Below are 16,706 nucleotides of genomic sequence, written 5' to 3' on the forward strand. Positions count from 1 at the left end.
CAAAATATATACCCTAAAGCTAGGCCCCAATTCCAATTTCCTCCAGTCACACCCTACCACTTCAGTTACCACTCAGTTAATCCCTACTGGGGGATTAATTCACTGATTGGGTTAAGACTCTTAAAACCCAATCATTTCTCCTCTGAACCTTCTTGAATTGTCTTACACGTGAGCTTTTGGAGGATACCTCATATCCAAACCATAGCAAAGACCCAACAAAATGCTGTCTCCAAGAGACTCACCTAATAGGCAAAGACATCTAGAGACTGAAGATGAAAGGATGAGAAAAAACATACCACTCATATGGATCATGTAAACAAGCAGGGGTTCCCATCCTCATATCAGATACAGTGTACTTCAAGCCAAAGTTAATCAGAAGAGACAAAGAAGGACATTTCATACTGCTTAAGGGAATTATACATCAGCAAGACATAACAATTGTAAATATTTATGCCCTGAACAATGGAGCATCTATGTACATCAGACAAACCCTTCTCAATTTCAATAATCAAATGGACCACAACACAATAATACTGGGTGACTTTAATACACTTCTCTCACTACTGGATAGATCTTCCAAACAAAAACTAAACAAATAAACAATAGAACTAAATAATATAATCAATAACTTACACTTAATGGACACATAGAATATTTCATCCATCAATGAGAGCAAATACACTTTCTTCTCAGCAGCACACAGATCCTTCTCTAAAATAGCCCATATCTTATGTCACAAAGCAACTCTTAGTAAATACAAAAAAAAAAAAAAAATGAAGATAATACCCTGTATTCTATCAGACAGAATTAGATATCAATGATAAATAAAAAATACAAGTTACTTTAGCATCTGGAGACTAAATAATATGCTATTGAACGCTGAATGGATAGTAGAAGAAATCAAATGTGAAAAAAATATACACAGGGTAAATGAGAACACCAGTACAACATATCAAAATCTCTGGGACACTATGAAGGCAGTGCTAAGAGGAAAGTTCACTGAACTGAGCTCATTCATTAGAAGAATAGAAAGTCAATAAATAAATTACCTAACATTACATCTCAAAGCCCTAGAAATAGAGGAACAAATCGAACACCAAAAGTGGTAGACAGGAAATAATTAAAATCAGAGCTGAAATCAATGAAACTGAAACAAAAGAAACAATTGAAAAATTGACAAAACAAAAAGTTGTGTTTTTTTGAAAAAAATAAATAAAACTGATAAAGCCCTACCACACTAATGAAGAGAAAGTGGGAGAAAACTCAAATTACTGAAATTTGTGATGAAAAAGGAAGTATCACCTTGTACACTACTAATATACAGAAGATAATTAGAAATCATTTTGAAAATTTATACTACAATAAGAAAGAAAATCTTGAAGACAGTGACAAATTTCTAGAGACATATGACCTACCCAAACTGAATTAGGAGGACATACCAACCTAAACAGGTCAATTTCAAGCAATGAAATAGAAGACACCATCAAAAGCCTACCAACTAAGAAAAGTCTAGGACCAGGATGGATTCTCAGATGAATTCTACAAAGACCTTCAAAGAAGAATTAAAGAAGGAAGGAACCCTTCCCAAACTCATTCTATGAGGCTAATATCACCCTGATACCAAATCCAAACAAAGACACATCAAGGAAAGAAAACTTCAGACCAATATCCCTGATGAACACAGATGCAAAAATTCTCAATAAAATTCTGGCAATTCACATACAAAGGCATATTAAAAAGATAGTGCACCACAAGCAAGTGAGGTTCATTTCAGGAATGCAAGGTTGGTTCAATATATGGAAATCAATAAACGTAACTCATCACATGAAAAGACTTAAAAGATGAGAATCAAATGAACATTCCAATAGATGCAGAAAAAGCATTTGACAAAATACAGCACCCTTTCATGTTCAAAACACTAGAAACATAGGGATTGTAAGAACATACCTCAATATCATAAAAGCTATATATGCTAAACCCAAGGCCAATATCATTCTAAACAAAGAAAAATTGAAAGCATTTCCTCTAAAAACTGGAACAAGACAAGGATACCCTCTTTCACCACTTCCATTCAACATCATCCTTGAAGCGCTAGCCAGAGCAATTAGACAGAAAAAAGAAATTAAAGGGATACGAATAGGAAAAGAAGAACTCAAACTATCACTATTTGCTGATGACATGATTCTACATTTAGAAGATCCAAAAAATTCTACCAGAAATCTTCTAGAACTATTAAATGAATTCAGCAAAGTAGCGGGATATAAAATCAATACCCACAAATCAAACATGTTCCTATACATCAGTGATGAATCTGCTGAAAGAGAAATTAGGAAAAGTACCCCATTCACAATAGTCTCAAAAACATAAAATAAAATGAAATACTTGGGAATCAATCTAACAAATGAAGTGAAAGACCTCTACAATGAAAACCATAGAATACTAAAGAGAGAAATTGAAGAAGACCTTAGAAGATGGAACAATCTCCATGCTCCTGGATAGGCAGAATTAATATTGTCAAAATGTCCATACTAACAAAAGCATTATATAGATTTAATGCAATTCCTATTAAAATTCCAATGACACTCTTCATAGCAGTAGAAAAATCAATCATGAAATTCATTTGGAAAAACAGAGATCCAGAACAGCCAAAGCAATCCTTAGCAAGAAGAGTAAAGCAGGAGGAATCACAATACCAGAACTTAAACTATACTGCAGAGCCATAGTAACAAAAATGGCATGGCAGTGCAACCAAAACCAACATGTATACCAATGGTACAGAATAGAAGACACGGAGACAAACCCACATAAATACAGTTATCTCATACTAGACAAAGGTGCCAAAAACATTCACTGGAGAAAAGACAACCTCTTCAACCAAAGGTGCTGGGAAAACTGGAAATCCATATGTAACAAAATGAAATTAAACCCCGATCTCTCACCCTGCACAGAACTCAACTCAAAGTGGATCAAAGACTTAGGCACTAGAACAAAGACCCTGCACCTAACAGAAAAAAAAGTAGGCCCAAATCTTCACATATGGATCTAGGATCTGACTTCCTTAACGAGACTTCTAAAGCACAAGAAGTAAAATCAAGCATCAATAAATGGGATGAATTCAAACTAAAAGGCTTCTTCTTAGCAAAGGAAACAATCGAGAACGTGAAGAGAGAACCTACAGAATAGGAGAAAATCTTTACTATAGGCACCTGGAATAGAGCATTAATTTCCAGGATATATAAAGAGCACAAAAAACACCAAAAAACCAAATAACCCAATCAATAAATGCATTAAGAACTTAACAGACACTTCACGAAAGAAATACAATCGATTAACAAATACATGAAAAAATGTTCCACATCTCTAGCAAATAGAGAAATGCAAATCAAAACTACTCTAAGACTGCATCTCACTCCAGTCAGAATAGAAATTATCAAGAATACAAGCAACAATAAATGTTGACGAGGATGTGGGGGAAAAGGTACACCCATACATTGCTGGTGAGAATGCAAAGTGGTACAACAATTATGCAAAACAGTATGGAGATTCCTCAGAAATCTTGGAATGGAACTGTCATTTGACCCAGCTATCCCACTCCTCAGTTTATATCGAAGGACTTAAAATCAGCATAGTACAATAATGCAGCCACATCAATGTTTACAGCAGCTCAATTCACAATATCTAAACTATGGAACCAACCTAGATGCCCTCAACAGATGAATGTAAAGAAAATGTGGTATATATACACAATGGAGTATTACTCAGCCTTAAAGGAGAAGTAAATGCATGCCAGTAAATGGATGGCGCTCAAGAATATCATGCTAAGCAAAATAAGCCAATCCTAAAAAACCAAGGGCCAAATGTTTTCTCTAATATGTGAATGCTAATCCACAATAAGGCAGGGGATAGGGAAGAACAGAGGTACTTTGGATTAGGCAGAGGGGAGTTCAGGGAGGGGAGGGGTTAAGGGGCAGGAATAATAGTAGTATGAGTTGGACATTATTATCCTATGTGCATATATGAGTACACGACTGGTGTATTATACATCATGTACAATCAGAAGAATGAGAAGTTATACTTCTCTTATGTATGAGGTGTCAAAATGCATTCTGTCATGTATAACTAATTAGAACAAAAAAAAAAAAAGAAAATCATGATGTGGGCTGGGGGTGGTTCAGTGGTAAAATGTTTGCCAAGTCCTTGAAGCCCTAAGTTCAGTCCCCAGCACCACAAAAAATGGAAGGATGTAAAGAAGGAATGGTTGGGCACAGTGGTGCACATCTGTAATTCCTGCAACTCAGGAGGCTGAAGCAGGAGGATTGCAAGTTTGAAGCCAGCCTCAGCAATTAAGTGAGGCCCTAAGCAACTTAGTGAGGGCCTGCCTCAAAATAAAAATAAAAAAAATAATAATAAAAAATTAAAAAAAAAGTAAAAAGGGCTGGAATGTGGCTGAGTGGTTAAGCATCTCAGGGGACAATCTCTGGTACCAAAAAAAAAAAAAAAAAAAAGGAATCTCCAGGGAAAAATTGTGAAATACATATAAAAATATTTCATTTATCTGGAAATAAAATAAAATCACATAGAATAATATCTGTGATCAAAGGAAAAATAGCTAATAAGGAATATCATGAATTATTTTATAGTGCTAAATTATGAATCATAGATGATTATCAACTACCCAGTGAAAAAATGATGTCTGATACTAGGGAATAAACAGCATGTACATCTTACATATCTAAATAAAGATCTGATTACACATTCTATAATGAGTTGCAAATTAAAAGCAGTTTTATTTGAAATGCTTTATTTCAATTTTTGTCATTAAAAAACAAAGGACCAAAATTTTTCTGCAATTTTGCAGAAGGAAATCTGCAATGAAACAAAGAATGCCTAGGATTGAAAAATATCCAGTTATTTCCCAAATTGCTATGATCTCAGAAAAATTAAAAATTTAAAGCAAAGACCAGATGGAAATGCTAAGAAGCAAATCTCCAATGGTGATAAGAAGACTTGAGGCAGACCCACCTAGAACATTCATTATCCATCAATTTTGACCCCTGAGAAATTTCAGGATGACAGACAGACTGACTCTGGCATGTAGAACCAGCAGCACATCATCAATACTATGGCAAAAACCACCAGATATTTACTCATAAACAACTCAATTTCATTTGCTTCTATGGGTCTAATAAAAATCTTATAGTATTTTGAAAATTCAAAGATGTTTTTACATGAACTATCAAATTCATAATGATTGAAAAGCCTTATATTTACAGATGTGCACTCTTCTACCTTGGTCTTTAATTCTAAGTCAATGGAATTAGCTATTTGATGTAAACCTATGTGATATAACAATACATATTACTATGTAATGCCCATTATTATAATCATTGGAAACAAAATCTAGGAAAATTCCAATACTATGTATCTTATGTCAAAGGTTTTCATTTTCTTAATTCTTTGGTGGTGGTGAGTATTAAACCCAGGGCTCATGCATGCAAAACTCTTATTTTACTACTGAGCTACACCTTCAGCCCCAGGTTCTTAATTTTTTTTTTTTTTTTTTTTTTTGTAGCTTTTCTTCTCCTTTAAAGAAAATTTTAATACCATTTACCTGTAAATGAACAATTCTCTTAAATATATCTTCTCTCATACTCATTTCAATATCAAAACGAGAAAGTCTTTTGTCGGCTTCAGTACTTGCTGCCCGTACTTCTTTGTCAGAGGACACATGCTGAGGAAAGTCTAGCATGGTTCTTTCCACTGTTGATAGAGAAAAAAACAATATGAATATGCTGGACTTGCCAAATCGATATCAGGCCAAACGCCTCCTGCCTAGATGAATGATTATGCTGATGTAAGTCTTTCATTTCATACTTTCTGAAAGGTTTCTAAGGCCACCAAGAAATAGCAACTAATGCAGGACTTGGCTGCTCCACTTGGCATCAACATGAACAATAAGATGCACTGTGCACTTATCAAAGTATTTTTAGGGTGTAATCTATTAACTGGGAATGTATCAAGATAAAGCCATATTTCCTATGCTGAGGCATCTTATGATTCAGGGAAGAAGGAATAGGGCATATAAAAAGCAATAGAGGACAGAACCTATTGGTTGTCAAATCAATGGGATACTAAATCAGAGGCAGCAGCTCTTGAGGGCTGGGGCACTAGGTAGTGTTATGGAAAAGCAGGATGGGCTCAGGGTCAGAAAAGGAGAAACTGCAAGGCTGGGGTCTGGCAAAGACAGAGTATGTTCAAGAAACTTTTTTAGCAGGATGTGGTTTTCTCAAAATAGAACTTACCAATTTTTTTTTTTTAAACTACAGTCTCCTTAGAGAATCTAATCAAAGTTTGAACCTTATGTCAAATGCACATAGCATATAAACATTAAAAAACACTTATAATTTTAGAGAATTCTCAGAAATCTAAATGGATATGGAAAGTAAGCAGTTAGATATTGGGGATTTTCCTATTAAACAATGATAACAGTTTGGTCTGGCTGTTAGGTCACACGTTGAAGTTGGTTGTTGGGTTTATCATACATTTTGACTTTAATTGGGAAAAACTCTAATTATCAATAAAATAATGAAGTAGAATAAAAATGAGTATGGTTATAATGATATCTGTGACTATGCTGTGACAAATACATTTTTATTACCTTCAGTCATTTGAAGATGTTATGAAGATATAAAATTTGCATTTGCAGGCAAATGGATGAAATTGGAGAATATCATGCTAAGTGAGATAAGCCAATCTCAAAAAACCAAAGGACGAATGATCTCACTGATAAGCGGATGATGACACATAATGGGGGGTAGTAGGGGGACAAGAATGGAGGAAGGAGGGACGGTATAGAAGGAAAAGAGGGGTGGGAAGGAAAAAATAACAGAATGAACCAAATACCATTACCCTATGTAAATGTATGATTACACACACACATGGTATGCCTTTACTCCATGTACAAACAGAGAAACATGTATCCCATTTGTTTACAGTAAAAATTAATTTAAAAAAGATGCAAAATTTACATATGTGATATATATATCACATATATATATGTAGACAGCAGTTATCCTTTACACAACAAGAAATAGTACAAACAAGCTGCCTCACTCATATCTGTCCTCTTATCACACTGTTACAAAAATACCTGCCAGAAATATCAGAATCCATAATGCATATTTTTAAAAATCAATCTCTGCAATTTTATTTAATTAATTTATTTTTGGTATTGGGGATTGAACACAGGGGCGCTCAACCACTGAGCCACATCCCTAGTCCTTTTTGTATTTTATTTAGAGACAGGGTCTCACTGAGTTGCTTAGGACCTTGCTAAGTGGCTGAGGCTGGCTTTGAACTCAAAATCCCCATCTCAGCCTCCCAAATCACTGGGATTCCAGGCATGTGCCACCATGCCACCAAGAAATAATACAAACAAGCTGCCTCACTCATATCCATCCTCTCATAACACTGTTCCCAAAAAAGCTATTAAAAAAAGCTATTAAAAAAAAGCCAGAAATATCAGAAGAAATCCATAATATATATTTTTAAAAATCAAACTATGTAATTATGCAATTATATTTTAAGGTTTGATAAAATATGTAATTTTAAGTCTGTTGGTTAAGGAAAAAAATGGAACAGAAGATATAACTTTTAGAACAGATTGCATTTGTTTAAGTGATAGTTAACTAAATAGTTATAAATTTGTTTGCTTTTAAAAATTAGCTTAAAAAGATATTAAGAAGGAATCAAAATTGTTCAAAAACCCAACTGAGTGACACAAAATGTAGGAGCTTAAAACTGGAAACATATTCTTAAATAAACAATAAGACTCAAAACCATTTCCTTCCTTCCTTTGCCACAAAGACCTGGAACCAGACTTATGCTCTCTCTGCCAGACTAAAAACAATGCATCTGCCCAGTCCATGGCACTAGATCAATGAGATTTTAACAGCTACTGTAAAGCATAATGAACTCTCAGAACATACATGGACAAGAGAAGGTTGTTTTAAAAAAATCTACCCCAACCTGAAAAATTTTGATGATTAATCACAAGTTTGTTTTTTTTTTTTTTTTTTTCCAGTGCAGGGGATTGAATCTAGGGCCTCAAGCATGCTAAGTAAGCACTCTACCACTGAGCCACTCCTCAGCCCCTAAAAAGATAAATTCAGGGAAGAACAAGAACAAATATTACAGACCTTAAAGTATATTTAAATGATCTACTATTGGGGAGAAAACAATTTAGAATAATTATTTTAAAAAGACTTTTTGTTTTCCTTGTTGGTTTTATACCAGTCAAATGTGTTACTAGGCAGGCATATCATCCTGGCCATAAATGACTGAAGAAGTAGTAGGCACCTGAACCAAGAACAAGGACAAACCACAAAAAGGCAGGAGACGCACATGAAATTACCTGCTGGAAAAGCTCTGCTGAATAGGGACCAACTCCATCCCTTTGACTTTGACTAAGAAGACCAACCAGATCCTTTCATTCAGGAGTTTAAACTCAAGACTTATAAGAAGATGTAGTGGCCATTAGTGAGTGGAGCAGTTGGTAGTGGTGGCAGATATGGAAACAAATGCAAGATAAGAGAAAATAGACAAGTCCTTATTACAGTGGGACACAGGGTAGGGAACTCTTGGTGTTGAAAGGTTAGTAGAGGCAAAGAGATGATCAGGTCACTAGGACTGTGTTGGATTCTGAATCTTCCAAATTCTATTAATGCATACAAATATTTATGATATCCAGGTCTGCAGCTGTTTTATATTCTCTTATGAATTCTCAATACACAGCCAAGCTGTTTCACCATTATCCTACAAAATATGTCCAATTTTTAAAAGTAACCAAAATGAAATCTTCATTCCTCATAGCCCAAAGGCTCTAATTATATTATTAAAATGATATATGTTCAGTGCAGAGAATATGGAAGAAACAAAGAAATGCATAAAGAAGAATGCTAAAATCAACTTTAATTCTACCACCCAAAAAATTAACCACTGTGATGGCTAATTTTATTTTTTGGCATCAGGGATTGATTTGATGTGTTATTTGATGATGTGATTTTTGATGAGACTAACATTTAAATAGGTGAACTTGAAGAAAAGCAGACTGCCCTCCATAATGTGGGGAAACCTTGTTCAGTCTGTTGAGAGCCTGTACAGCACAAAAAGCTCAGCTCACTCAAGCAAGGGAGAACTCTTCAGCAGACTGCCTCGGGGTACATCTACACAAATGGCTCTCCTGGGTCTTAGGCTTGTGGTTCACACTCCAGGATTTAGACTTGCCACCCTCCAATATCACGTTGAATCAATCCCCTATAATAATCTCTTTCTCTACATGCACACAAACACACACGCACACCCCACCCCCAGCCCCCTCACACAGGAAAACATACCCTATTGGTTCTGTTTCTCTGGACAAGCCTCGCTAATAGAACTATTATTAAATTTTGCTTTTTTTCCTTCTGTGTCTCCTGTCATTAAATACTGCTTCTGTGATTTTAAGTGCTATAAAGAGGATGGATGGGTCATAATTTATATGGCTATCAAATTGTGACTGTAAACCCACGATTCTACTGGTTGACACTTAGGGATTTTTTGCACTTCTGCTGTATAAGAGTGCCTATTTATACATTAATTTATACAAGAATTTGCCTGTATTTGATTATTTTCTTAGAAAATAATTCCTGATTGTGCAATTGCTGGACTAGCAATTCTTTTTCTTTCTTTTCCTTTGTTTTGGTACTGGGGATTGAACCTAGGGGCAACTTAACCATTGAACTATATCCCTGGTCCTTTTTATTTTTTATTTTGAGACAGGGTCTTGCTAAGTTGCTGAGGGTGGCCTCAAGCTTGCAATTCTCCTGCCTCATCCTCCTGAATTGCCCAGATTATAGGTATGCTCCACCACACCTGGCTTAGTGTATGGAATTCCTGAAAGTTTTGATATTGTCAAAATGCTGTCCAGAAAAGAGTGTAATGAAAGTGCACAGTTCACAGCATCTTTGCCAACATAATAAAATGTATAAATCTTAGGCAATTTAATTTTTGTCGTTTTGTTTAATTTTAAAATTTTATTTATTTTGCATTTTGTATATTTTCTTAGGCAATTTAATTCTAAGCAACCAACCATTATACACAATCAATTTCTCATAAAACTAGAAAATTGACTGCCAAAACAGAAAGCATAAAATGGTTTTAGATGTCCACAAAAGGAAATGCATCCTACCCACCTATGTACTTCACTTCTACATCTGCCAGCACCTGTAAACAGTTCTCATAAGTTACTTCCTCCATGTTGAGCATTCCAACGGCATCATACACCTGTTTGGTCTGTACAATGAGTTCCTCAGTTCTTGTTTTAATTTGCTCTGGCGAAAGATCCCATCTTAAAACATTTCTGCCAGTGGCAGTATAGGTAGACACCGTCTGAAGGGGAGATGTCACTTCTCTTCCTAATGTCATTCTGAGTAAAATCCTGGAACCACCAACTCTAAAAAGAATCAGAAAAAGAATAGAGATGAGGTATTTCTATTGATCCAAAGTCAAGATACAAATGTGTACTATAAAATTAAATTTAAATCAGAGATTTTTTTTAAAAAAACAGATCATATTCTCTCAGGTGAACACATGTGTAAAACTAAATGCCCTGATGTTTTAATTTTTCTTGCATAATTATAGTTTTAATGGAATTCATAATATCCAAACACTGAATTGCTTATGCAATGAAAAATAAAGTTAGGTATCAGGGACATAATAATTGTCCTCTGTAAATTAAGCTAATAGCCTTATCTTTGCTAATTTCTACCTACTAAGTACATAGTCTCAAAAAACTTTTGCGGGTTGAGCAAGAAATCACTTGAGAAATTCTCTTTATATTAAATAGCAATTTTTTTCTCTAAATTTTACATAAATCATTAATAATGATTTTAATTTATTTGTGGAAAATAATCTCTGTTTAGCTACTAATTACAAAAGAAAACACAATAGTTAAGAATAATGATACCAATCCTTTACTTCCTTAAAACATACAAACTAATAATACTGGTGTTGTGAGTGTATCTTTCTCATCCCCGCTTCTCTCCATTACCACCGCAATACCATTTTACTTCAGAGCTAATACATAAAAATACTAGTGTATGTTTAGGCATTATTTGAAATGCTTTTCATGTAGGACTCACTCAGTCCTTCAACAGCCCAGTGAGTTTCATATTGTAGTCACTCTCATTTTACTGAAGAGAAAATTAAAAGAGTACTCAACCTAGGACCACACAGGTAGTAGTAGGGTAGGAGCTAGGATTAACCCATACTCTTAACTACTATGCTGAAGTTCATTCTTCCTATCTTGTAAGACCTAAAAACAACCTTATGGGGTAAGAAGGGCATTATTCCCTTCTGATGAGGCAGCTGAGACTCAGAGAGGCTAAGTGACTTTTTAAAGGTCATTTGCCCAATGACTATTTCTGAACATGTATTATATGTTGTCACTGTGACAAGAACTAAAGATAAAATTGACTGATAGGCAAATTGACTGATAGGCTGCTATTTTAATTTGGCAGAAAAGACAAATGGATAAATATACTATTTTGAGATAAGTGCTGCGATGGAGTAAGAGGGGGAACTCTCAAAGTTCACAGAAGGCATCCATGCTGGTCTTGGGATGAGGAGAGGGCATCAAGAAAGAGCAATGAACAAGATCTGAACAAGGTGAATGATCCAAAGGACAAAAGTTAAAAAGCAGAGAGGAGGCTGAAAAGGTAAGTATGGGATAGCAAATGAAGAGCTTTAGGAATCACTGAATCATTCATCCTTGTTCTGATCTTTGTTTTTATTTTCTTGCAGTACTGGGGATAGAACCCAGGGCTTCATACATGCTACACAAGCAGTCTAGCGCTGAGCTACATCCCCAGCCTTATCTTATTCTGAAAGCCAGGACAGGTGAGCCGCTAAAAAGTTTTAAAAGATTGATAAAAGGTTATTCCAGAGAAAAGTTGTCAATGTACTTGAGGCATATAATTAAGGGATACTAACTTAGAAAATACAGGAAACTGGAGTGATTTAAACAATATTCAGAAGGTAGAGTAAATATGAGTTGGTAAACATCCATTATGGATATAAGGGGGCAGAGAGAGTCAACGATAATGTCCAGATTTCTGTCCAGCTCTATGGTTGGGATGGTGGTGTTGCTTATTGGTAGGGAACACAGAAGGATGAGGCAGCTTTTCTTTTTCCTTCTTCTTCTTTTTTTTTTTTTTTTTTGGTACTAGGGATTAAACCTAGGTTGCTTAAGCATGTTCCCAGCCCTTTTTTTTGTTTGTTGGTTTTATTTTGAGACAGGATCTTGCTAAGTCTCTAGGGTTTCACTAAGTTGGTGAGGTTGGTCTCAAACTTGCAATCTTCCTACCTCAGCCTTCCAAGTTGCTGGGATTATAGGCAGAAAGAGGTACCCTTACGGGGGAAAAAGAATAAGATCAATTTTGAATATGAAAAGTCTGAAGTGGCTATAGCTCATGTAATGGAACTCATTAATGGCATACAGTAGTTATACTTCTAGAGGTGTTGAACAGACCCAAGAGACTTGGCAGAGTGAGAAGAGAAAAACATCTAGGGTCTAAGTATAGTATAATCAGTGAGGCAGAAGGAAAATCGGGCCAAGATGGGGTCTAGGAAGTTGTGAAAAGCAAGCAGTGAAAAAGGGAGGAGGTGCACTCAGCATCCGGCACTGTGCAGGTGGGAGGAGGACCCCATTCTAGGTGGAAGACAGCAAGAGGGATGCCACTGGTGACTCTGGTCGTAGATCATCAGTAGAGTGGTGGGAGCACAGCTCAGGTTACCACTTAGTACAGGGAAGGTGGCGAGAGCTGGAGAGAGTGCACTGGTTGTCGAGCCATCCTCCTCCTTTCCTTGTCCAATTACAAACACTTTCCTCCCAATATACATGCACACCCCCACGCATATGGTCCATGTTCTTTGAAGGCTGGCTGCCTTTAAACCTCTTGCTTGGAATGCTGTGAGAGAGGACTCATTCCTTCTGATACCAGTTGTGTAAGCTTGTGTCCTGGGTTGCAGCTGGCAGTCATCCTAAGGCAAAGAGTGGAATCTGATTTATGATGATATAAACACTGTGAATGGTAGAATAAAGGAAGGAAACTAAATATTTAGTGACATCACTGAGTCCCTAGATCAACTCACTCTGAAGCCTGACCCAGAGCTAGACTTTCCAGTTGTGAGTCAATAAATCCCTTCTATTGTTTAAGTCAGTGTGAATGTGGTTTTATATTTTTGAATTCATATAGGATCCTAACTAATAAAAAAATAAAAAGGAATAAAGGAATAAGCATGGAGGCGAAAAACCTATTGCAGATATCAGAGTACAAGAAATAACTGGGTCTTACATTCTTGATGTTGGCCCAAAATGTGAAGTTCAGGTTATGGAGTTGGCTGAAAATTTCTAAAATAATCATTCCTGCAACTTCTCCTAGATATACAGAACCAAGGCACCCAAGAGTCAGCTATGACCATGACTGACTGTATATCCGAGGAAGTTTCAGTACAGATGACAAAGCTGGCCCTTGGGTTACGGGGTTGTATGAACAGTAAGTAGAAGGCCAGTAACTAAAATGTGGGACTTCCGCTCTCTTCGCCGCTTCTCTTAGAATAAAATGATGACTGTGGACAAAATTTCATTATTCTAAATAGTTTTAAAATGAAATTACTTCAGCACAGTCTGTTGGGTGGTGCTGAGGTGAGGAAATGGGAAGTTGGGCTTTTGAGGGGTTGGCAAGTGAGCAGCACAGAGCCCCCAGTCTGAATGTCCCTGCCCAGAAGGCTGAGCCGTTCTCCTCATGTGTATGCCGTAAGTGGCAGACAGTCCCGCCATTCTGCCTCATGTCCTTGATCTCCAGCATGGAACTATCTCCCTGTGTTTGAATGTGGCCCCCAGGAACACAGGCACTGTGTTCTCCACACTGGCAGCTGGTGGCCCTGTACTGGTATATGGTGAAGAGAGAAAGGAGACCAACAGTAGCACTTCAGCAGAAAGACGTAAGTTTATTTTTACTAGTAAACTTGAGTCTGCTAAAACTATAAACTTAGCAAATTTTGCTTCCAGATAAAGTGATGGGAACCTCACATTTGTCCCTGGACAAGCTACACCACTACCCAAACCCTGAGAAATACCCTGATTAAAAATGAGCCTGCTAACCACTATGGAAAGCAGTTATGGAGATTCCTTAGGAAACTTGGAATTGAACCACCATTTTACCCAGCTATCCCACTCCTCAGTCTATACTCAAAGGACTTAAAATCAGCATACTACAGTAACGCAGCCACATCAACATTTATAGCAGCTCAATTCACAATAGCTAACTGTGGAACCAACCTAGGTGCCCTTCAACAAATGAATGAAGAAACTGTAGTATATATACACAATGGAATATTACTCAGCCTTAAAGGAGAATAAAATTATGGCTTTTACAGGTTAACGGATGGAGCTGGAGAATATCATGTTAAGAGAGATAAGCCAATCCCCAAAATTCAAAGGCCAAATATTTTGTCTGATAAGTGGATTCTGATACATAAGGAGTGGGGGCAAGGGAAGATTGGAGGAACTTTGGATTGGGCAGAGGGGAGTGAAGGGAGGGGAGAGAGTATAGAGGTGGAAAGAGATGAATATCATTACCCTATGTACATGTATGATTGCATGAATGGTGTGACTACATTGTGTACAACCACAGAAAGGAAAAGTTGTGCTCCATTTGTGTACATGAATTGAAATGCAATCTGCTGTCATATATAACTAATTAGAACAAATAAAATAAAAAAAAGAACGAGAAAATGAAGTTCTGAAGAAAGAGATAACAAACTGATAAAAATGGATAACAAATAATAGTCCTAATTGTTAGAGTCTAATCAGAGTTCCAGGGCAGAGAATATGGAGGAGACAACATTCAAAGATAATTGGTAAAATATTCATAGATATGATAATATATATCACATCAATTCAAGAAGACAAATGAATCTAAAGTCAGATAAATCAAAGGAAATCTACAGGTAGTTACATTACAATGAATATATAAAATATAGGGATTTTGAAAGCAGTCAAAAAAATGACAGATGATCTTTAAAGAAGCAACATGCTAAGAACTAACTTCTTAGCAGGGTGCAGTGGCACCCGTCTGTAATCCCAGTGGCTGAGGAGGCTGAAGCAGGAGGATCATGAGTTCAAAGCCAGCCTCCAGGAACTTAGTGAGGCCTAAGCAATTTGGTAAAATCCTGTCTCTTAAATAATTGAAAAAAAAAAAAAAAAAGAACTAACTTCTCAAAAGCAGCAATGGAAGGTGGAGGAACATTAACCTAGAATAAACATTAACCTAGAAGTCCATTCCAAGCATAATTATCTTTCAAGAATGAGAACAAAGCAAAGGCATTTTTCAAATATGCAAAATCAGTTCTTCACCAGCAGACTCTACTAAAGAAAACTCTAAAGGATGTACTTTAGGGAGAAAAAAAGGTGATCCCAGACAGAAAGTTTGAACTACAAAAGAAAACATACAATGTAGTTAATCAAAACTAAGATTGCATAAAACAATTATGATGTCGTGAGAGGGCTTCTGTCTATGAAAGAAGTCAGAGGTTTTCAAACTTTATTTATAGATGCTGGAATTTGAGTTTCATATAATTTTCATGTTATAAAATAGTCTTCTCTTAATATTTTCAACCATTTTCACATAATTATATGGCTTAACACTTTCTCATTTGTAAATCATTGGAACTGCAAGGTATGCCAACTAAAACACAATTCAGCCATTAAAAAAAATGAGCCTGCTAGAAAAGCATACAAAAGAAAAAACAAAACAAAAAACACCTGCTTCAAGCATTTTGCTAGTATTATGACCTCCGCAGGTTTTCAGTTATTTCCTAACACTGAGCCAAAGGTTGAGTGTTTGGTCCCAGCACATCTGATTTTTAACTCAGTTAAGTAGAAAGATGTCAGTACCTCAACTGGCCAAACAGATACATCCCTGTAGAGTGTCCACTGCAACTAACGAAAACAAGTCCTTCCTTAATATATTATTCTCAAGGTAGAAGGGTCAAAGAGAAAGAAACAAAATAGTGAAATCATGTTGTCACAGGTTTACAGAACACATTAAAATTTTTCTTAATACTTTCTTTTCTCAACTAGGTTTCTATCTTAATTTCTTTCAGAATTTATAATTCTTGTTACCAAAGGAAGGAAAAAGAGTCAGGATGCATTTTGTACTTCTACCTATTTGAGCTATTAAGTATTTTCTCTATGAATTATCTCTGCTTTTCATCTTCTACCTTCACTTAGCCGAGTATCCCTCCTTTGCTCCTTTGTTATGTTTCCAATGCTTCTGATGCTGGTACATTGATCTCTTTTCCTTCAGTGACTGCAGACTGGCAGGGAGCAGTGCACCTGTAGCCATTCCGTCACTGTGCTTATATTTTTGAGAATCTGATGACTTTTCATTGATTTCTTTTTTTTTTTTTTTCAACTGAGAGCCTCAAAAGTTGAAGGCAGGCAGCATGATCCTGTCTTTCTCTACAGGAGTTACTATCCATGATTATTTGAAAATGAAAAACCAGATGAATCAGATTCTTACTGTCTAATTAAACACTAGTGATTTTTCTTCCACAAATTCCAAGCTCTTTGTGTCTGTCTGAACCACATCTTCTTCATTGTC

The 16,706-nt window shown here is 36.1% G+C and overlaps 1 protein-coding gene and 1 pseudogene across 2 annotated transcripts in view; one reads left to right on the top strand and one right to left on the bottom strand.

Annotated features, from left to right (window-relative positions):
* Positions 1-16,706, top strand: part of LOC306664130 (high mobility group protein B1-like) — a 642,241-nt pseudogene that overhangs the window by 451,916 nt on the left and 173,619 nt on the right. The window lies entirely within an intron of this gene.
* The window catches only part of NLN (neurolysin), a 103,454-nt gene that overhangs the window by 57,086 nt on the left and 29,662 nt on the right, over positions 1-16,706 (bottom strand). Inside the window, exons 2-3 of the mRNA XM_079144876.1 lie at positions 10,233-10,492; positions 5,612-5,760 (exon numbers count right to left, since the gene is read on the bottom strand). Of these exons, the coding sequence (XP_079001002.1) occupies positions 5,612-5,760; positions 10,233-10,492 (409 nt within the window). The remainder of the gene's footprint in view (positions 1-5,611; positions 5,761-10,232; positions 10,493-16,706) is intronic.

The sequence above is a fragment of the Sciurus vulgaris genome, assembly GCF_902686455.1.
Source record: "Sciurus vulgaris genome assembly, chromosome: 6".
NCBI classification, from domain to species: Eukaryota; Metazoa; Chordata; class Mammalia; order Rodentia; family Sciuridae; genus Sciurus; species Sciurus vulgaris.